The sequence below is a fragment of the Myxocyprinus asiaticus genome, chromosome 18 (genome assembly GCF_019703515.2).
Source record: "Myxocyprinus asiaticus isolate MX2 ecotype Aquarium Trade chromosome 18, UBuf_Myxa_2, whole genome shotgun sequence".
In the NCBI taxonomy this organism is placed as follows: domain Eukaryota; kingdom Metazoa; phylum Chordata; class Actinopteri; order Cypriniformes; family Catostomidae; genus Myxocyprinus; species Myxocyprinus asiaticus.
Genome location: NC_059361.1, coordinates 17739055 through 17757729, shown reverse-complemented (window position 1 = coordinate 17757729; position 18675 = coordinate 17739055). Strand labels below are relative to the sequence as shown.

General features: G+C 37.8%; 1 protein-coding gene across 1 annotated transcript in view; it reads left to right on the top strand.

Moving 5' to 3' along the window:
* The first annotated feature begins 812 nt into the window (after positions 1 to 812).
* The window catches only part of LOC127456501 (ryanodine receptor 1-like), a 130126-nt gene continuing 112263 nt past the window's right edge, over positions 813 to 18675 (top strand). Inside the window, exon 1 of the mRNA XM_051725027.1 lies at positions 813 to 926. Coding sequence (XP_051580987.1) covers positions 879 to 926 — 48 coding nt within the window. The 5' untranslated portion in view covers positions 813 to 878. The remainder of the gene's footprint in view (positions 927 to 18675) is intronic.

Genomic DNA, 18675 nt, shown 5'->3' with positions numbered 1-18675 from the left:
TGCAGAGTTTAGGGTACAATTTTCGCAGAATTACATGGTCAGTCCTGAATCATCTTGTATTCATACAAAGATTAACTGCAATCTAACAACTGTTTATGTTTGTAAACATTGTAATCAAATGTAGTTTTATTTATACCATATTTCAGATAAATTTAATACATTTTAATGTTTTGTTTTTAGTTTGCTGTTGGTTTTTTGTTTAAGTCACAGCACGTGCTGAGCACACATACAGTATGTACCCAATATATCTGGCTGTGTTCGGCTCAGATTTGGACGATTCTATGTTCAAGCTGTTTTCAGTGTGTTTTTACAAATATCGTAATGGGATACCACTGGCCCTGAGAGTCTAAACAAAACAGTTTTAGATGAAATCAGATGTCATTTAAACATCTCTTATAGGTGTAAGAACGTGTGTGTGTGTGTGTGTGTGTTAATGTCTTACAAACCTCCAGACACACACACACACACACTACACACTCACATACACCGTTTCCATTTATAGTTCACTAGACTTGTGGGAGGATCAGTTTTAGGGAAAGGGGATGGCCCAGTTGTGCAAAAATGGTTGTACAGGGGAGCGGAGTGAATATGTAAGAAGGTAAAGCACCATCCACGGGATCTGAGAGCAGGAGGAAAGTGAGAGAGGGATAGAGAGATAGAGCGTGAGTGAGACAGGAGCAGCACTGAATCTTCTGTCACTCTCTCTCACTCCACCGTGAGAGCTACAGGACTCATGCTGTCCTCCAGCACACCCACACACACACACTGAGAGGGGGAAGAGAGAGAGAGAGCGAGAGAGAGACACTGAAACACACTGAAGAAAATCAGACAGATTGTCTGATTTATCTTGAGGAGCTGCAAATAACCCTCGGAGAAGGATGGCAGAGGGAGAGGGGGGAGATGAGGAGATACAGTTCTTGCGGACGGTGAGTGATGCCTACTGTCCCGTGTGGTTGGTGGGACCTGCTCTGATATAATGATAGTATTTTTTAACGGACTGTTGGTCTGCGAGGGCTCAAAGTTGAATCTTAAAGAGATATTTCACCCAAAAATTGAAATTCAGTCATTATTTACTACCCTGTGTGTTATTCCAAGCCTGAGTGCCTTTTTTTCTGAGAATGGTCAGACTTCGTCACTAAAAAGATGCAATGAAAGTGAATGGTGTCTGAGGCTGAGACTAACACCTCTTTTTGTGTTCCACTGACAAAAGAAAGTAATAGGCCTACTGGTTTGGATTGACATAAAGGTGCATGGATTTTCGTTATTGGGTGATGCATTCCTTTAATGAGGGTGTTTTAAACTATTCTTCTGTATCAGTCTAATAGAAATGTTTGTAATGTCACTGCATGTTTATGTGCATAAAGATCTGTTAATTTGCTTTTACTCTGTAAGTGTGCTTGCTCATTTATTTGTCAAGCTCTTGACTCCATGCTACATAAGTGATATTTTTAAATGTTAAATTCCCTCTCCACTCTCACCTGGTTTCTTCAGCTAGCCTGTTTTTTTAAATTGTTACTGATCTTCTACACGGGTCTTTTGGACAACTTTTGATTGACATTTTTGCATGCCTGGTTCTCACCCTGTATTTAGTTGACTATTTTTATGGTGGTCCACATGTCTTTTGACCTGCTCATGGACTTTGATAGTCTGCTTAATAACTCAATGATGGACAACATCTTTAGGGACCTGCTTTTGTCATTGCTGACTGTGAATTCATTTTGTAAGTGCTGCATCTTTCTCCTTTTTCTTCTAGAAGATTCTGTCATTTGGATAGTTGAAGAATGTATGTGACTGTGTGTGGATAGACAGCGGCTGGTGCATCTGTTTGCATCGTTATCTATTTTTACATCAGGAAAGGAGAGACTTTCAAAACGGGTTAGGAAGACGCAACAAGCAGGCCAGCGCCTTGAGGGTGGACAGCTGGCCTCTGCCCCCTCATGTCTCAAACTTAGGTAGTAAGAGAAAGAGCAGGGCAAAGGATCTAATCTGATCTAATCTGCCAATCATGTGGCAGCAGTGCATAAAATCATGCAAATACGGGTCAGGAGCTTCAGTTAATGTTCACATCAACCATCAGAATGGGGAAAAAATGTGATTTTAATCCTGACATGGTTGTTGGTGCCAGACAGGCTGGTTTGAGTATTTCTGTAACTGCTGATCTCCTGGGATTTTCACGCACAACAGTCTCTAGAGTTTACTCACAATGGTGCCAAAAACAAAAAACATCCAGTGAGTGGCAGTTCTGCAGACAGAAACGCCTTGTTGATGAGAGAAATTAACGGACAATGGCCAGATTGGTTTGAGCTGACAGAAATGCTATAGTAACTCAGATAACCACTCTGTACAATTGTAGTGAGCAGAATAGCATCTCAGAATGCACAACACTTCAAACATTGAGGTGGATGGGCTTTAACAGCAGAAGGCCACGCCGGGCACTTTTTTGGAACCATAGTGTTCCTAATAAAGTGCTCAGTGAGTGAAAATAACAAATTAGGAAAAAGAAAGAAAGAAAGAAAGAAGCAGAAATTGACAGTTTGTTTCATTCCCAAACTGTCTGCCTTCTCATTTGTCAAAGGAGAAATGGGTTCCGTTCACATGTTCACATTTTTTCACAATATATAAACAGGTCACTTTAATAAAATTGAAGTATTTCAATGTACATATGACTAAAAAGTAAACAACAAGAACTCTGTACTATAAAAAGAGGAGAAATTCATGCCTAAAACAAGGAAGAGAATGGGAGGAAAAGGAATTTAAGTATTTATTACATGGCTCTCTTGAATACTTGATTCTGATTGGTCAATCACAGTAATGCAGTCAAATATTTTTGTAAAATGACTGCTAAACTGTATCCACGCTGTTATACTGATCAAACTGTCAGGGTTTATTTTGTGATAATGACCATCTGACTTTGTCTGACTACATTATCCCTTACGTAATTGCTGGATAACATTGTTGAGACATCTGTCTGGAAAGCTGTCAATCCATTTGTCCACTCGGTACAACAGATATCTCATTAGGGTAACATTAATACACCCTCATGCCTCTTTTAGGAAAGCTAATAAGAGAGTGATATGGATGATAATGCTGCAAAGAATCCCTCACGCCTTTATGATCAAAGGTCAACTTTTTATATTCCTCACGAGACAACAAAACAGCTACACAGCTGTTCTCCTGCCACACGTGCGTAAACAGACATTTTTGTATTGTCTCCGGGAAGGTAACAGACTAATTGAGTTTGTTTTGTCTGAGGTGAAAGCTATTATTTGCAGGCATCAGAAGTTTCCAAATGAAAGCCAAGAATAGTGGTCTTAGTGACCAGAGACTTTATTTTTGTTCTCACGGATAAATGGCTAATTAATATTATTGGTTTCTAAAATGTTTAATTGTCTTCACCTGATGTTTATTGTCAGATGGTGTGCAAAAGTTGAAAGACAGATTCTTATTATCCAATCAGTTCAGCCTAACAGGTAATTATAAATACACACACATTTTTGCTGGTCTGGTTAACACAATATCGCCCAGACACAAAGAACACAATCATGCTTTTTTTCCTGTCATGGTGGGGACTTTCCATTGACTTTTATTTTGTGATTATACTGAGCTAATGGTATTTTCTGTCCCCTACCCCTAAACTTAACCCTCCCAGAAAACTTTTCCGCATTTTTAGATTAGACATTTTCATTAGGACGTTATTTAGTATGTTTATTAAGATAACTATTTTGCTGTTGGTCGGCCTCCACAATGTAGGCAAAACCTGAACCACATAGACACTTTCGAGGGAACCCTTTGAATTTCATTTTTAAGCATGTAGATGATAAAGGGCTGTCTCACCCCTCCCTCTCAGCACTCCCACTTTCTCTTTTCTGTTGTTTTGATATATCAGTATGAGGACTCTGGAAAAGAGAGGGATAAATGGAAATGTAATTTATGCAGTACATTCTAAACGTATTTTTATCCAAACCAGGTATGAGACAACAGGCCCCGTCACTTTGATTTAGATTCCCCAATAGGAAGCCAGTGGGAAATAAATACAAAGAAAGATCATCCTGTTAACTAAAGCCTTTCAGTTTGGGTGCTTTTTACTCTCTTAACTACGTATTTCAAAATGTCTTTTTAATGCTATCTGATTCATGTGCATTACTTACCAAAACATCATTAATAAGGTGTGTTCATTTAGTACAATTATCATTCCATTTCCCTTTGTATATCTACTAAGGCCTATTTAGGTGGTATGCACTGTGTGAAGCATATAAGACAACTGTAAACCATACGATGACTCGGCATGTGTTGTCAATCAAGAGCTGGCAGTTTTCAGGGCTCAACTGTGTGTGTCCCTGGAGGAATTCATTCAGGAAAGCCCCACATTTTTCATAATAAGAAAGACAATGTTACACCCAATCTACACTGCTAATGGTGCAACAACTAATGCTTATTATGCCCATTATAATTAATGAAGCTAGCTACAGTAGCATTGTTTTCTTAGTCATGTCACATCTCTTACTTGAAGTTTAGACATGGTGTAAGCACTAAGGTCAGAGATGAAAATAAAGGGTAGATGATAGAGAGGAGTTGTGAGAATAGCATCAGTGGTGTTGGAGTGCATTTTAGGGGGTATTCGGGTTCCAGGCTATAACAGCAGTTTCCTTTTATAGTTTTGCCACTATAAGCACCTGACACTCAGGATGGAGAGCGAGAGAGTCTGTGTCCTACTTCGTCTTTGCTTGAATCCATAGGGAGGACAGGATGAGCATGTGTTTTTACATGTGTGTGTTGCTCATGAAGCTTAAAAGCAACTAATTATTGTGACTTAGACTCTGTAATTACTTGTAAATTAACATTAATCGATATGGGCTTGAGTAATAGTGAATAGAAGATGTGCAGAAACAGAGACAAGTTTAGAAATGAATAACAATTTGGAGGCCGGCATTTTGAGAAACATTTCAGCCTCATAAATATCTGAGTATCCAGGGCTTTGCAGCTCGCATTTATCTGATGTAATTTTCTTTAAAGGGACCGTTCACCCCAAAATTCACTTTGGTTGTCATTTACTCACCCCCATGTTGTTCCAAACCCGTATTACTTTTTTCGACTGTGAAACACAAAGGAAGATGTTTGGCGGCATGTAAGGGACTGGCAGCCTCAGTCACCATTTTCTTTCATTGTATGGAAAAAATATGTAATGCAAGTAAATTGTGACTGAGGCTGTTGGTCACTAACATTCTGCCTAACATCTCCTTTTTTGTTTCATTGAAGAAAGAAAGGCATATAGGTTTGGAATAGGGATGTTAATGAATAATCAATGATCGTTTATTCGTCGTTAATAATTTGATCCATTAAACCTACACTATGCAACTTTTGGCCCTCTAGAGTTTGAAGCATTAAACTGCAAGTTACTTGCGGAGGAACACTTTACGTCAGTTGTGATTCGGCACAGCTCTTCTGGTGGATGAATCTCATGGTTTGATGATTTGGAGATTAATATCATGTTGATATTATGTTATTTGCTTAAAAATGGATAAATTATATTATGTATATATTATACTTATTTTGATTAATTAATTAATAATATGATTAAACCATTTAATCTAATACACAACACACATGGATGTTTGTATTGTACCACACATATCAATTTAAGAGGTGTAACTCATGAAATGGCTGATTTGAGTCTAATTGAAGACACTTTATTTTTAGATTACAATCTACATCCTCAGTGAACAATGCAAGTGAACCGTCATACTACAATAGTAGGACTATGCACTGCAAACAATAAGACTGTAATGCAAAAAACACAAAATGAAGAAATACGCTGAAATATGCAATACAACAATTACAATAATACATTTTTAATTGTTTATTTGCAAATAAAGTTACAAAGAGATGGTTACATGCTGTGCTATGAAATTGGTACATTATAAACAACTTGAGATGAGCATACACCTTGTACATATAGTAGCTTTTAGATGTTATTAAACGGGCTACTAAAAGGATAAAGTGTCTGCGTACACTATTAAGACCATTAGGTCTTTGTCAGGAAAAAAAAAAAGTTAGAGACACACAATTTGGGAATCTCGAAACTGCAGCAATGTTATAAAATACTCAGATGTCATGAATATTAGTAAACATGTAACAGTTATAAACAAAGCATGACAAACAATATAAGCTTCAACAACCCTATCAGAAAACATATCCAAGCATTATAGCAGGTAAACAACTTCGCCAAACAGTAAAAAACTGTTAAATCCATTAGAAGAGTGATTTCACTCTGCTGTGTCTTGACTTCTGAAACCTTGACTGAACTGACTGAACAGCTGTCGCACTCGCTTTCCGTTTTTCGCAACACAGCCGGACCTTCTTTCTGAGCTTACAGATTTGATGTAAACATGTAAACACACAAGGATGAATGACATATGCCTGCGATTTCACGCCAAATTGACCCGACAGCTCAAAATACAAATTATTATTGTAGGCTTACCATAGTGAATCGGGGTACAACAAGGACATGGTTTTGAACATGGATATTTTTTATGTACTCACTCAAAAAACATAAACTTTTGTTAATTAATTGCACCAAAATAATTTTATATAGTGCAGCTTTAAGCCTATCGATCATCAATTAATACATTTCAGCACAAATGCTTTCCGTAATCATGCGTTCAGTACTCATGCCTGCAGTTAGAGAAAAGACTGTCTATACAGTCATCCAGCGCTAGAGAATGCACTGCCTGTCACATCCTGTCGGCAACACAGAGCAAAAAATCACAGATGCGCATCAATCATTTCCTTCACTTAGTTTCTCTATAGATGAACATTAAGTTTACTGCATAAATCGTGATAGTGTTTTAAAGTACAACATGACAACAAGCATTGTTTTTTGTTGTTGTTTTTTTATCCCCTTTTCTCCCAATTTGGAATGTCCAATTTCCACTACATAGTAGGTGCTCGTGGTGGCGTGGTTACTCAGAGACAGAGGTGGTGGAGGACAAGTCTCAGAGACAGTCAATCCGTGCATCTTATCACATGGCTCGTTGTGCATGACACCGCGGAGACTCACAGCACGGGAAGCTCATGCTACTCTCTGCGATCCACGCACAACTTACCATGCGCCCCACTGAGATCGAGAATCCCTAATCGCGACCACGAGGAGGTTACCCCATGTGACTAGACCCTCCCTAGTAACCGGGCCAATTTTGTTGCTTAGGAGACCTGGCTGGAGTCACTCAGCATGGATTCAAACTTGTGACTCCAGGGGTGGTAGTCAGCGTCAATACTCGCTGAGCTACCCAGGCACCCAACAACAAGCATTGTTGATCCGCCAGTCTATCTGTATCATCCACATGGACAATCACATCAGTTCTTGCCAGGAGAGCATGCAGGTACATTCACCTGACTATCACCAGTGTAGAAGTATGTTATTAATTGTATTCACACAGCATCTTTTTATTTAATTTATTTTCAAATAAAAAAGAGTGGTCTGAAATATCCCATGCGAAGTTTTAATAAACTAAATCTTTATTTTCAATACAAGTTATTATTAACAGAAATACATAAACAGTAAATTAATGTAAATGAATTAAAACAGCCTGAATGTATTAAAAATACGTTGAAGTGAAAATGTATTAAGAGGAAAATACCAATAATAGCATATCTTACTGTAAGTGTATATATTTAAATTATATTTAAACAGTAGGCTACATGCACAAACTTCCGTGGCTGTTTCATGTTTTCACATTTCCTCCTACAGAAAGATATATTTCTTTCCAATGTTGAGGTTTTCAAGTGTACATTAGAACAGTTGGTCAGTCAAAAATCAAACCTTGTATAAATAAAGCATTGATTGAAGAAAAATATGCATCTTGTATTTTTTGAGTTGCAAGATGTTCAACGCATATTGCTAATGATTAATCAATTTTTATTCATTAATGTTAATGATTGTCGATAAAGAAAATGTCTTAAAATTTTCAACCCTAGTTTGAAATAACATGAGGGTGAGTAAATGGTTCATTTTTGGGTGAACTATCTCTTTAAAATGCTGTATGTGTATGTGAGTTTTGTCCCTAAAGACAGAATCTGTGATGATCAGTAACAGAAATTAGCAGAGAAGGATATAGAACAGTGTTTCTCAAACTTTTTTTGTCCCAAGGCACACCCTTGTAAATATGAAATTTCCAAGGCGCACCATTTTTTTCCCTCAAAATACAATGATGCGTACATCCTCATAAATGGGAAATAAATTGTGTTAAACCCTACACTGCCTCTGAAACACAAATCAGAAAATTAAAATGAACTTGAAACCTTGTTTTAGCAAAACAAAAACAGATTTTATTGTTAATTATGTAATTTAAGTGCTTTTAAATTATGAATTGAACAATACAGCATGTTCCATTATCTTTCATTAAGAGAACTAACCCAAGGCCCAACAAGGCAACCCCCCCCCCCCCCCACACACACACACACACGCACACGCAAGAAAGCGTGTCCTCAGTCTTTCAGGATTTGGTTAGTGACTGATATGAGCATGTCTCTGTGAACAGAGTTTCTTAATACGTGCATGAACAGCTGACAGTGCCACTCACATGTCCTCCTCCACCGATAAGCGTTCTCTTCTTTTGTTTTTTATGTACGTCACTGATGAAAAGGCCAGCTCGCACAAGTAGGTTGTTGGGAACGGTAACAGAATAGCAATGGCTCGGTCTGAAAGATTTGGGGATTGCTGCACTACCCGCAACCAGAATGTGTCATGGGGCAACTCGGCAAAGTCAGTTTTAAGTGTGCGATCTTCCTTCAGTTCAGCAAATTCCTCTTGTTGTCTCAGTGACAGTTTATGTGCAGATGCAGAAGAGAGTGAATGGAATGGTGCACGGACCCAATCGTGGTCTTCCATATTTGCAGAAGGGAAGTAGGTGTGAAACCTCTTTTCCAGCGTGTCCAGGTGTTTGCAGATGAGATTGCGCAATCCCGTTTTACCCGCGGTGTGCGCCAATGTTAAGGGAAACATTTCAATGGACCCACCGACCACCCTCTCTCGCCAGAGGGCCAATTTTGACCGAAATCCTTGCAGTTTATCTGTTGCAGTCAGAATTGTCTTGTTTTTCCCCTGTATTTTAATTTTCAGCTCATTCAGGTGGCTGAATATGTCAGCGAGATATGCCATCTTTGCCCACCACGAGTCATCTCCAGTTAGATTCTTGTGAGGCAGTTTGTGTTCCATTGCAAAAGATTTCACCTCATCCCACAGCTCATATAAAAAGGACAGCACTTTGCCCCGCGAGAGCCACCTCACCTCCGTGTGCAGTAACAAGGTCTGGTGCTCTGCTTCCATCTCTGCACATAGAATGGAACAGAGTTGGATCTTCAGTGGACGTGATTTAATGAAGTTCACGATCTTCATGCTCTGCTCCAGTCCCTCAGTTAATTCAGGTGGCATTGTTTTGGCTAAAAGAGCTTCACGATGCAAGAGGCAGTGAATGGCTTTGATGGCAGGATTTTGTCCTTACTCACAAAGCCTTTGACTTTCCCTGTCTTCGCAGCTGCCCCGTCTGTGCAGAGGCTATCACACATAGCCCAGGTTAGGTTGTTTTCTGTCAGGTAGGCGTCTGTCACACGAAATATCTCATCCCCTGTTGCGTGACTGGGCAACTGCTTACAGAAGAAGAAATTCTACAAAATTGAATCCCCGTCCACATACCTAATGTTTGCGATCAGTTGGCAGTATCCACTGATATCAGTTGACTCGTCGATCTGCAGGGAAAACCTGCCACTAGTAATTAGTTTATCACATACAACCTCTTCTATGTCAGCCGACATATCGTCAATTCTGCGTTTGATGATGGAGTTTGAGAGTGGGATTTTCTCAATCTCTTTGCCTGCATCTGGCCCCATCATGACATTGACTATTTTGTTGCACGCAGGTAGGATAAGTGTTTCAGCAATGGTGTGTGGTTTTTTTGTTTTCACGATGAGCTCAGCTACAAGGTAGCTAACCTCTTGGGATTTATCTGAAACTTGCATGCAGTCCATCATTCGTTGGTTCTGTCTAAAATTGTTTCCCTTCAATCGTTTGAAGTACTCAGTGTCTTTCTTTAAATATGAATGGTGCTTTGTAGTCAGGTGGCGTTTTAACTTACTGGGGAACATTGAATTGTTAGCCAGCTTCTCTCTACAAATGAGACATTCGGGTTGTGGAGAAGCGGCATCACCCGTCCACGTAAAGCCCAAGGCGATGTAGCTGTCACGGTATTGTCTGTTGAATATTTTCAGATATTTTTTCTTTTGATTCACTCTTGAGTGAAGTTGAAGAGGATGTTTCGGGGTCGCTTCTTTTATCTGCTGTTAAACTTAAGTACATTTCCATGGTGCTGGACTTATTAGCAAAGCCTTGTTAGTTTACTCACTAGCTGCTACCAATATTGTTTACTTGAAAAGCGTGCAGTAAGCAATGCCGCGTTGCCATGGGAGCAAGGAGAGAGCGAGGAAGTTACAGCTTTTTCATTTTAGGCTATTTATGTAGTTAGATTAGGACTACTTCATTTTCTTTGCTTAATTTCGTTTTAAAAGTTACATCTGTGAAAAAAAATAACGTATATATATATAAAATTGTACAACACACATTTCATGGAATAATTGAAAAGGGTTATTTAGTTTGTAAGGACAAATTTCACAGCACACCAACCCACCTCCCATGGTACACCAGTGTGCCGTGGCACACCGTTTGAGAACCACTGATCTAGAAGCACAAATTTTAGTTATGCAGAGAGGGCCCACAATAAGGGACTGTCAGTCACAGGGGACCCATCTTGGACAGAGTGAGAGATGGTGAAATAAATTTTTTTCAGTGCATGTCCGATGGAGGATTAGGGCATGTGTTCTTTAGAAGAAACCCCTGGTCTTTACTGCATAAAGCAGTAGTCTTCCTTAGGCTTGTGTTTTGCTTAGCCCACAGATGAACAAATCTACACCTCGGCCACAACAGACCATCTGTTCATAAACAGGAAGGGTTTACGTGCTCTGTCATATCCACATCTTACACAATTAACAGGTGTTCCCTGTACTACTAGCTTGCCTTTAAAGATAAGGCTTCCAGAATCACTTGCGTCAGCCAGAAACTTTATATGACCCCTGAGTCCATTACTGTAATGCTACAGTGTGAGTAGGTGTGTTTCAGAATATGTGTAAATATTACTCATCACTCAAATTAGAATGCTAATTACCCAGTTTCATAGCATTTTAACTCATTGAAGATCTTGACGTGACACCAACATGAATACATGAAAACATAGTCTTTGAAAAATAGTTAATTTATTTAGGCTAGTAGTTATTCATTTTTGTAGTTTATTAGTCTTTTTTTTTTTTTTATCTAACATTTTGTTTTTGCATTATGTGTGTTTTGATGTTAATATAACTGGTTCAAGTTCATGTCACATTCTATTTGTAATGACATAGGATCATTCATTTAATTACTTTGCCATGTTCGCAATATTTATTCATGTCATGTGCTTATTAATGAAGTCAAAATACTCATTTTTAATGTGGGGGTCTGGAATGGATCATTTGGAATATTCTCTGCTTAAATTATGATTTAGTGAGACCGTTTGCAGTAATTACTGAATTTTAGGGTTATTTTGATCTTTGCTGTAGTGGAAGTAAAAGAACAAACAGAATTCGGCCTAACTACATACAAAAAGCTGTTCTGAATAAGGTCCTTCTGAAATATTGCTGCAGTTCTTGACAAAGTTATTTTTAACCCATATTTTAACCCATAGACAAAAGCATTTTTAACCCATTTTTTGCTAAGTGAAACAGGATATTTCAAAGATTCACATCATCTTTGTTTCTGTTCCCTTTGAATCTGGTTTTATTCACTGTGTGATAGGGCATGAGCCCACTTTTCTTCAATAACCCAATAATAAGTGATTATTAAGAAATTATTATGGTAATATATTTTTGTATTATATTAACAACAACAGTAACAAAAAGAACAATAATAATAATTATTACAATATTATTATAAAACAGTACCATATTTATGTAATTTTCTTATCCTGTATGCAGCATAGTTATGCGGTCTGTTTAAAACCATAAGCCTTTATTTTGGTGGGACACTGAAGGAAGACATTTCTGTTTGTAGTTGACAATGCGTTTTATTGCAGATAAATGCTCTCATCCACACACCTGTCCACAAAAACCTGGTGTTATGAGGTTACTTTATATTTGGATAGTAACTTTTAGCAGCCAAGCATAATGTATTTGGAATTATACAAAGGTGCAGTTAGTGAATTTAGAGTGCTGTAAATATAACACGCTCAGCTCATTAGCCTCATGCATGCTCTCAGTAGGCCTACCTGTAAATACGTTACAGAGAACAGAGCTGCGCACATACAGTACAGAGAGCAGAGTGTATATATTAAGAAAGTAAATAAGGTTGGTTTGGATTTCTTATTAACTTAATAATCATTAATATCAACACGAAACTCTTGAATAAGCTAAAACAAAAATTCATTAGGCTTTTGTTACATTTATCTATACAAAGACCTTTAACCACCCAATGTTCAGGGCGTCTGATGTGAAAATACTATCTTTGAAATTCAGTTGGTGCAGTCGTGATTATGACTTATAAAACTGCAGATGTGTTTAAGTGCCCTATAGATGTTTTCAACAGTTGATGCAACTGCATCAGTGTTGAGAAGCTTCATAAGTGCCTCTCATGTAGATCCTTGGGACTGGGAGAGATAGGATAGTGCTGTAAAGTTGATCAGGCTGTGAGAATGAGTTGTAAATGATTATTTTGCTTCAACAGAGGTTGGGGGAATTTTTTGAATAACTGCTTTAATTCCACATTTAAACCTGAAATCAAAAGATTCTGTTGTTTTGTCAGATTGAGAATGAAACGTATATTTACTATATATCCACACCATTAACTGATTTGTGCCTTTCAGTTTTAAAATTCAATTGTGAATTAAAATATTGTGATGTTTCACTAGCTAAGCCCTTTTATAATGCTTTTTGTAGTATATTGTGTAACTTGTTTGAATGATTGAAATAGTTGTAGGTGGGATATTGTAGTTAATGGTTGGTTTTCTGTGTTGGATGGGGGATCAGAGACTTTCTTCTGCCCTGAATGAGCCTCTAAACTATCTGCCAGTCAGCAGCGGAGGGGAATGTGAGAATGACAGGTGCACTCACCCAAAATAGCAATGTTGGGGAGAGGGGAAAGAGACAGAGAGAGAGAGAGAGAGAGAGAGAGATAGAAAGAGAAGGGGGAGTAGATGTGTAAAGATGGGTGAAATTAAAAGGAATCAGCAAAACGTGTTTAAGACCTAATGTAATGTTTCAGGTCCTGTTTAAGGATGAGCATTTTTTGAGTAATTATGTAAAGTACTCTAACTGGCAAAAAACGCTAAATCGATTACTCATAAATGAAAATGTCTGTTAAAAAATATCAAGTATGACACCTTCATGAAATGTATATTTTGTTTTATTCACAAATATTACCAAGAATGGTTTCAAAATGAGCTAACTTCTACAAACACTTTTCTTTTGGGAAAGAAATTAAATTAAAAATATGCATTAATAATAATATACAGTAAAAACATTTGCACTCACCCTGAGCTTACATAGAAAACAATACCGATGGCATTAGGTTAATAAAAGCTATCAATTTTTTTTTTATTATTATTCAGAAAAACAAGTGGTGTAAGTTGGATGTTTATAAAATGTGCTTTTCCCATTTTCAGATACTGAACACACAAACCGGTCTTATAAGCTTCCGAGTTTCTCGTACCGCTTCGCATTTCCTTTTTACCATAAAAACAGTATGCATGACTAAATACCAATAGAGTAGAAATCAGTAAGAATCAAAATATTACAAGCATTGCCACACTTAGTTAAGTGTATACCAGGAAAAAGACAGACAGAGGAAATTAAAGACTTGAGAAGTGAGTAATTTGTGTACAGATGTGTGTATTTGACAGAGATGCACCATTTTCTTTTCATGTTATGATTTATAACTACTGTGGCTTGGAACACTTGGTCACACTTAAAATTATATCACTGTCATCACATTAGAAAACAATATATCAAGCTACAGTAAGTGCCATTTATTTTAAAGAAATATTGCACTTCCCAATACAATGTTTGTTAGGTTTAAAATGACATATATACAATATATATGTATACACTACCATTTTAGAATAATAGTAAAGTCATCAAAACTATGGAATAATATAAATGGAACTATGGGAATTATGTTATGACTAAACACAATCCAAAACTGTGTTATATTTTAGCATCTTCAAAGTAGTCACCCTTTGTCTAGAATTTGCAGACATGTACTCTTGACATTTTCTCAACCAACTTCTTGAGGTATCAACCTGGGATGCTTTTTAAACAGTATTGAAGGAGTTCCCATCTATTTTGGGCACTTATTTGCTGCTTTTCTTTATTATTTGGTCCAAGTCATCAATTTCAAAAACTTTTTTTTTAATAAAATTTTAGTTTAATAATTAAATAAATGAATATGGTGGCACAATTATATTTTTGTCTACAAAACTAATTTCAGACATTTAAGCATACATATTCAGATCAAAAGATTTTTAAGATCATGAGAAACATTTCAGTCAAGTGTTTCAAAACTTTTGACCTGTAGTGTATATATATATATATATATATATATATATATATATATATATATATATATATATATATATATATCAAATTTTCTTATATAATATATATATTATATTCAAAAAATTTGAACAGATGGTTACAAGTCATTGTAAAAAATGCTAAAAAGCTAAGCTAGTTCTGAGAAAAGCTCTAGCATCACTTGATTGCATATGCCACTTTGTTTGATATTTTTTATGTAATGTAATAAAATTAATTAATAAGCATGGTTTAAGTGTCCAAATACTTTTTGGGGCCACTGAACATTGAACCATCAGATTTATTTTCCCCAGTGTATCTCCTCTATTTTTCCTCCCATTTTCTTTCAGGGCAGCACGCCTATGAACACAAACATCAGCTTCTCCAAAGTGGCTCTTTTCCAGACATTCTTTCTGTTACCCTTCCCATTCCTATTTACATGGCTCTCAAAAGGGTGCCAATCATTAAAAATCAGTAAAGTAGGACACTGACAGCCATGTTTTGTCATCCTCTTCACCTGCTGTGGTTCTGTCTTATAGTAAGTGATATCTCATGGAGTGACTGCCTGCAGTTATTTGTACTTTGAAAGCCCAGTCAACTGCGATACAGGGACTTTTATAACACACTTGCACACACGTTCCTCTAATGCTCGAAGATACAGCATCTCTTCAAATATATCTTATTTCTGGTGCTGTTGGAACAGTAGGATTATTAGTTGCTTCATGGAGTCTAACTAATAAATTAGTTTAGCATCCTAGATGTTGCACCCTAGTTCATTTTCATTGATTGCCCTATTTTTCCTGTCAACGAAATAGCATGACGAGATATCATTCCGAAATTACTAGTGGAAGTTATTTAAAGGTTAGTTAACACAAAAGAAAGATTCTGTCATTAGTTTCTGACCCTTATGCCGTTCCAAACACATATGACGTTATTGCTTTCATGGAACACAAAAGGAGATGCAAGGCAAAATGTCCCAGCTGTTGTTGTTTTTTGTTTTTTTCATTTAGTCCAAGTAAATGGTGATTTATACTGTCAAGCGCTGATAAGGACAGAATAGCACTGTAAAAGTAGTACGTATGATTTTATGTTCCAGGTCTTCTACTGCATCTTAGTGAGAGGTTGAAATTAAGTTGTTGTTCAGCAAAAAATTTGCTTGTGAACATTCAAGCATGGTGTGTGAAGATGCATCACACCAGATCTGACATCAGTGATGTCAGACGTCATTTTTTTTGGGGGGGGGGGATTTTTCCCCTTTTTCTCCCAATTTCAAATGCCCAATTCCCAATGCGCTCTAAGTCCTTGTGGTCGCATAGTGATTCGCTTCAGTCCGGGTGGCGGAGGACGAATCCCAGTTGCCTCTGCGTCTGAGACAGTCAACCTGCGCATCTTATCATGTGGCTTGTTGAGCGCGTTGCCACGGAGACATAGCGCGTGTGGAGGCTTCACGCCATCCACCGCGGCAACCACGCTCAATTCACCATGCGCCCCACCGAGAACAAACCACATTATAGTGACCACGAGGAGGTTACCCCATGTGACTCTACCCTCCCTAGCAACCGGGCCAATTTGGTTGCTTAGGAGACCTGGCTGGAGTCACTCAGTACGCCCTGGGATTCGAACTAGTGAACTAGCGAACTCCAGGGGTGGTAGCCAGCGTATTTCACCACTGAGCTACCCAGGCCCCCGGATGTCAGACATCATTGATTTTGATCATTGATCACAATCATTGATCTTGTGACCAATTGCAATGCAGTGCGTTATAATGTTTTAAACCGAATGTTAGCAAGTGAAGATAATCTGTGAATAAATTTTCAGGGTGTCTGTTCGTGTCGTATGACTATGGACTACTTTTATGGTGCTTTTTTGTCCTTTTTGGATTTAAGAGACACTGATCTTTATCTGCATTTATAGTATGGAAAAGAACAGCTTAAACATTCAACATTTCTCCTTTTGTGTTCTCTGTGAGAAAGAGAGTCATACAGGTTTGGAACGATATATGAGGGTGAGTGAATGATAACAGAATTTTGACTTTTGGGTAAACTATACCTTTAAGTAACCTTAGGCAATGTTTTAATTATTGATGGATGAATGAACACATCAAGTCAGTTTATAGTTAACAAGGAACACTGGAATTGTAATGTGCCAACAGGAAAACAATAACTGTCACCCCATAAATACTACAGTGGCAGGCAGCCCACCTAGAGAGGAAGTGACATTTTATATTGGGAAACAGTAGTAGGGGGTCCCGCATGCAGAGTGAAGTGCCTTTATGGCCTAGGTTAGTTGGGACAGACAAAAGCATTTTAAAAAGGAAAGTCTTTTATGCTTGCCCTGCCCCTTCTTCTCTACCCTATTGAATATTCCTGTCATGATATTTCTCCCTGTGCTAATCCACCCACACCTTCCCTCCATCCATCAGTGCCAGTGGTCAGTCAAGGCCGTAGTCACAATGATGGAATTTGGCATGAGTAGGTCTTTGTCAGCAAACTAGAGTAGAAGGGGTATCCCCACACTGTTTCTAATTATAAATGGTGTAATGCGTTTTGACGCTGCTCTTTGCATTTTCTCTTTTCTTCCTAATGTTTGTTTGAGTAGAGTCAGCGATGATTATATGTTTTTATGTGCTTGATCTGCCAAGGGATTTGAGAATTTTGTTTAATGCATTTTCCATTGCTAATGCCACTCTATAGTGACTGCTGAATTAATAAATTAAATTAAATGAGTGCCCTAGAAAAAGCTTTAAGTTTAAGCTTGTCTCCCATCCTAGCCAAGCTGGTCTAGCTGGTCTCCCAACCTGACTGGCCAAAAAGTGCCCAATACCCCTCTAATACCAGCAAACAGACTAGGCTGGTCAACTAGAAAACCTACTTAGACAGGGTGTTCAACTTTATTTTGTTCGTAAAACAGTTCTAGTCCTGGATGATTGGTTAGTAGACAGTGTTAAGGGGGTCGCATACTGGACACATCAGGTGGACGAAACACAGCGTCCTAAAATTTGAAACTTATTGAATTCTTCACGCAGCTACGACTTTGGGAGCTGCTCAAAATTCTGACGTGCCACTCACATAGTATTCCATTAAATTCCATTATGTTTACATACTGACTTCAGTCTATGCTAGAAGATGCACTGTGCCCTTTTTTAAAAAAACAAGTTTCTTTTTGTGGTTTGATTGCTTGAATAAATCATAGGATAACATATAGGCAAATTGCATAATAAACGTTGCCCTTTCTAATATTTCCGTTTGTGCTGTTGCACCATATTTTAATAGACTAAGCTACAAACTCATCAATGCCACTTTGTTCATTCTTTAAGAAGTGCAAAAGCCTTCATATCTAACTTTTGTCTGTATGGTGATTAGATTCACTGTTTTGGACTGCCACCGCTATTCACCAGACTGACGCACTCCTATAACTGTGCCTTGTCCGGTGTGCAACCAGCTTTTTTTTTTATGTTCTAAATGTAATAATATACACAAAACTATAGTATATGCAATATAGTAACAGCTAAGACACAAAACACCTGTTTACTTTGATATTGTGTATATGAGCATCTATAGGAGCCAACTATTAACCTTAGTTTACTTGTCAGTGACTGTATGTTTACGGACATAGATATAAAGAGCATAATGGGACAAATAAATCAATAAATAACCACTAAGAAACATGCAGAGGTCCTCATTTGGATACTATGGTCTTTGCCTTCCCCTACTAAACCCCCTACCTTCCCCTGACCCCACTGAGACCTTTTTGACATCAGAGTACTGTTCAAACACCTATGCCTCTCGTGCTCTTTGACACCCACAGGTGCCACAGCTCTTCTGTAAACACACCGTTTGGGCTCTTAAGAGCAGAGCTAAGCAAACTTACAGTTGAAGTCAGAAGTTTACATACATCTTATCCAAATACATTTAAACTCAGTTTTTCACAATTCCTGATATTTAATCGTAGAAAACATTCCCTGTCTTTGGTCAGTTAGGATCACTACTTTATTTTAAGAATGTGAAATGTCAGAATAATAGTAGAGAGAAT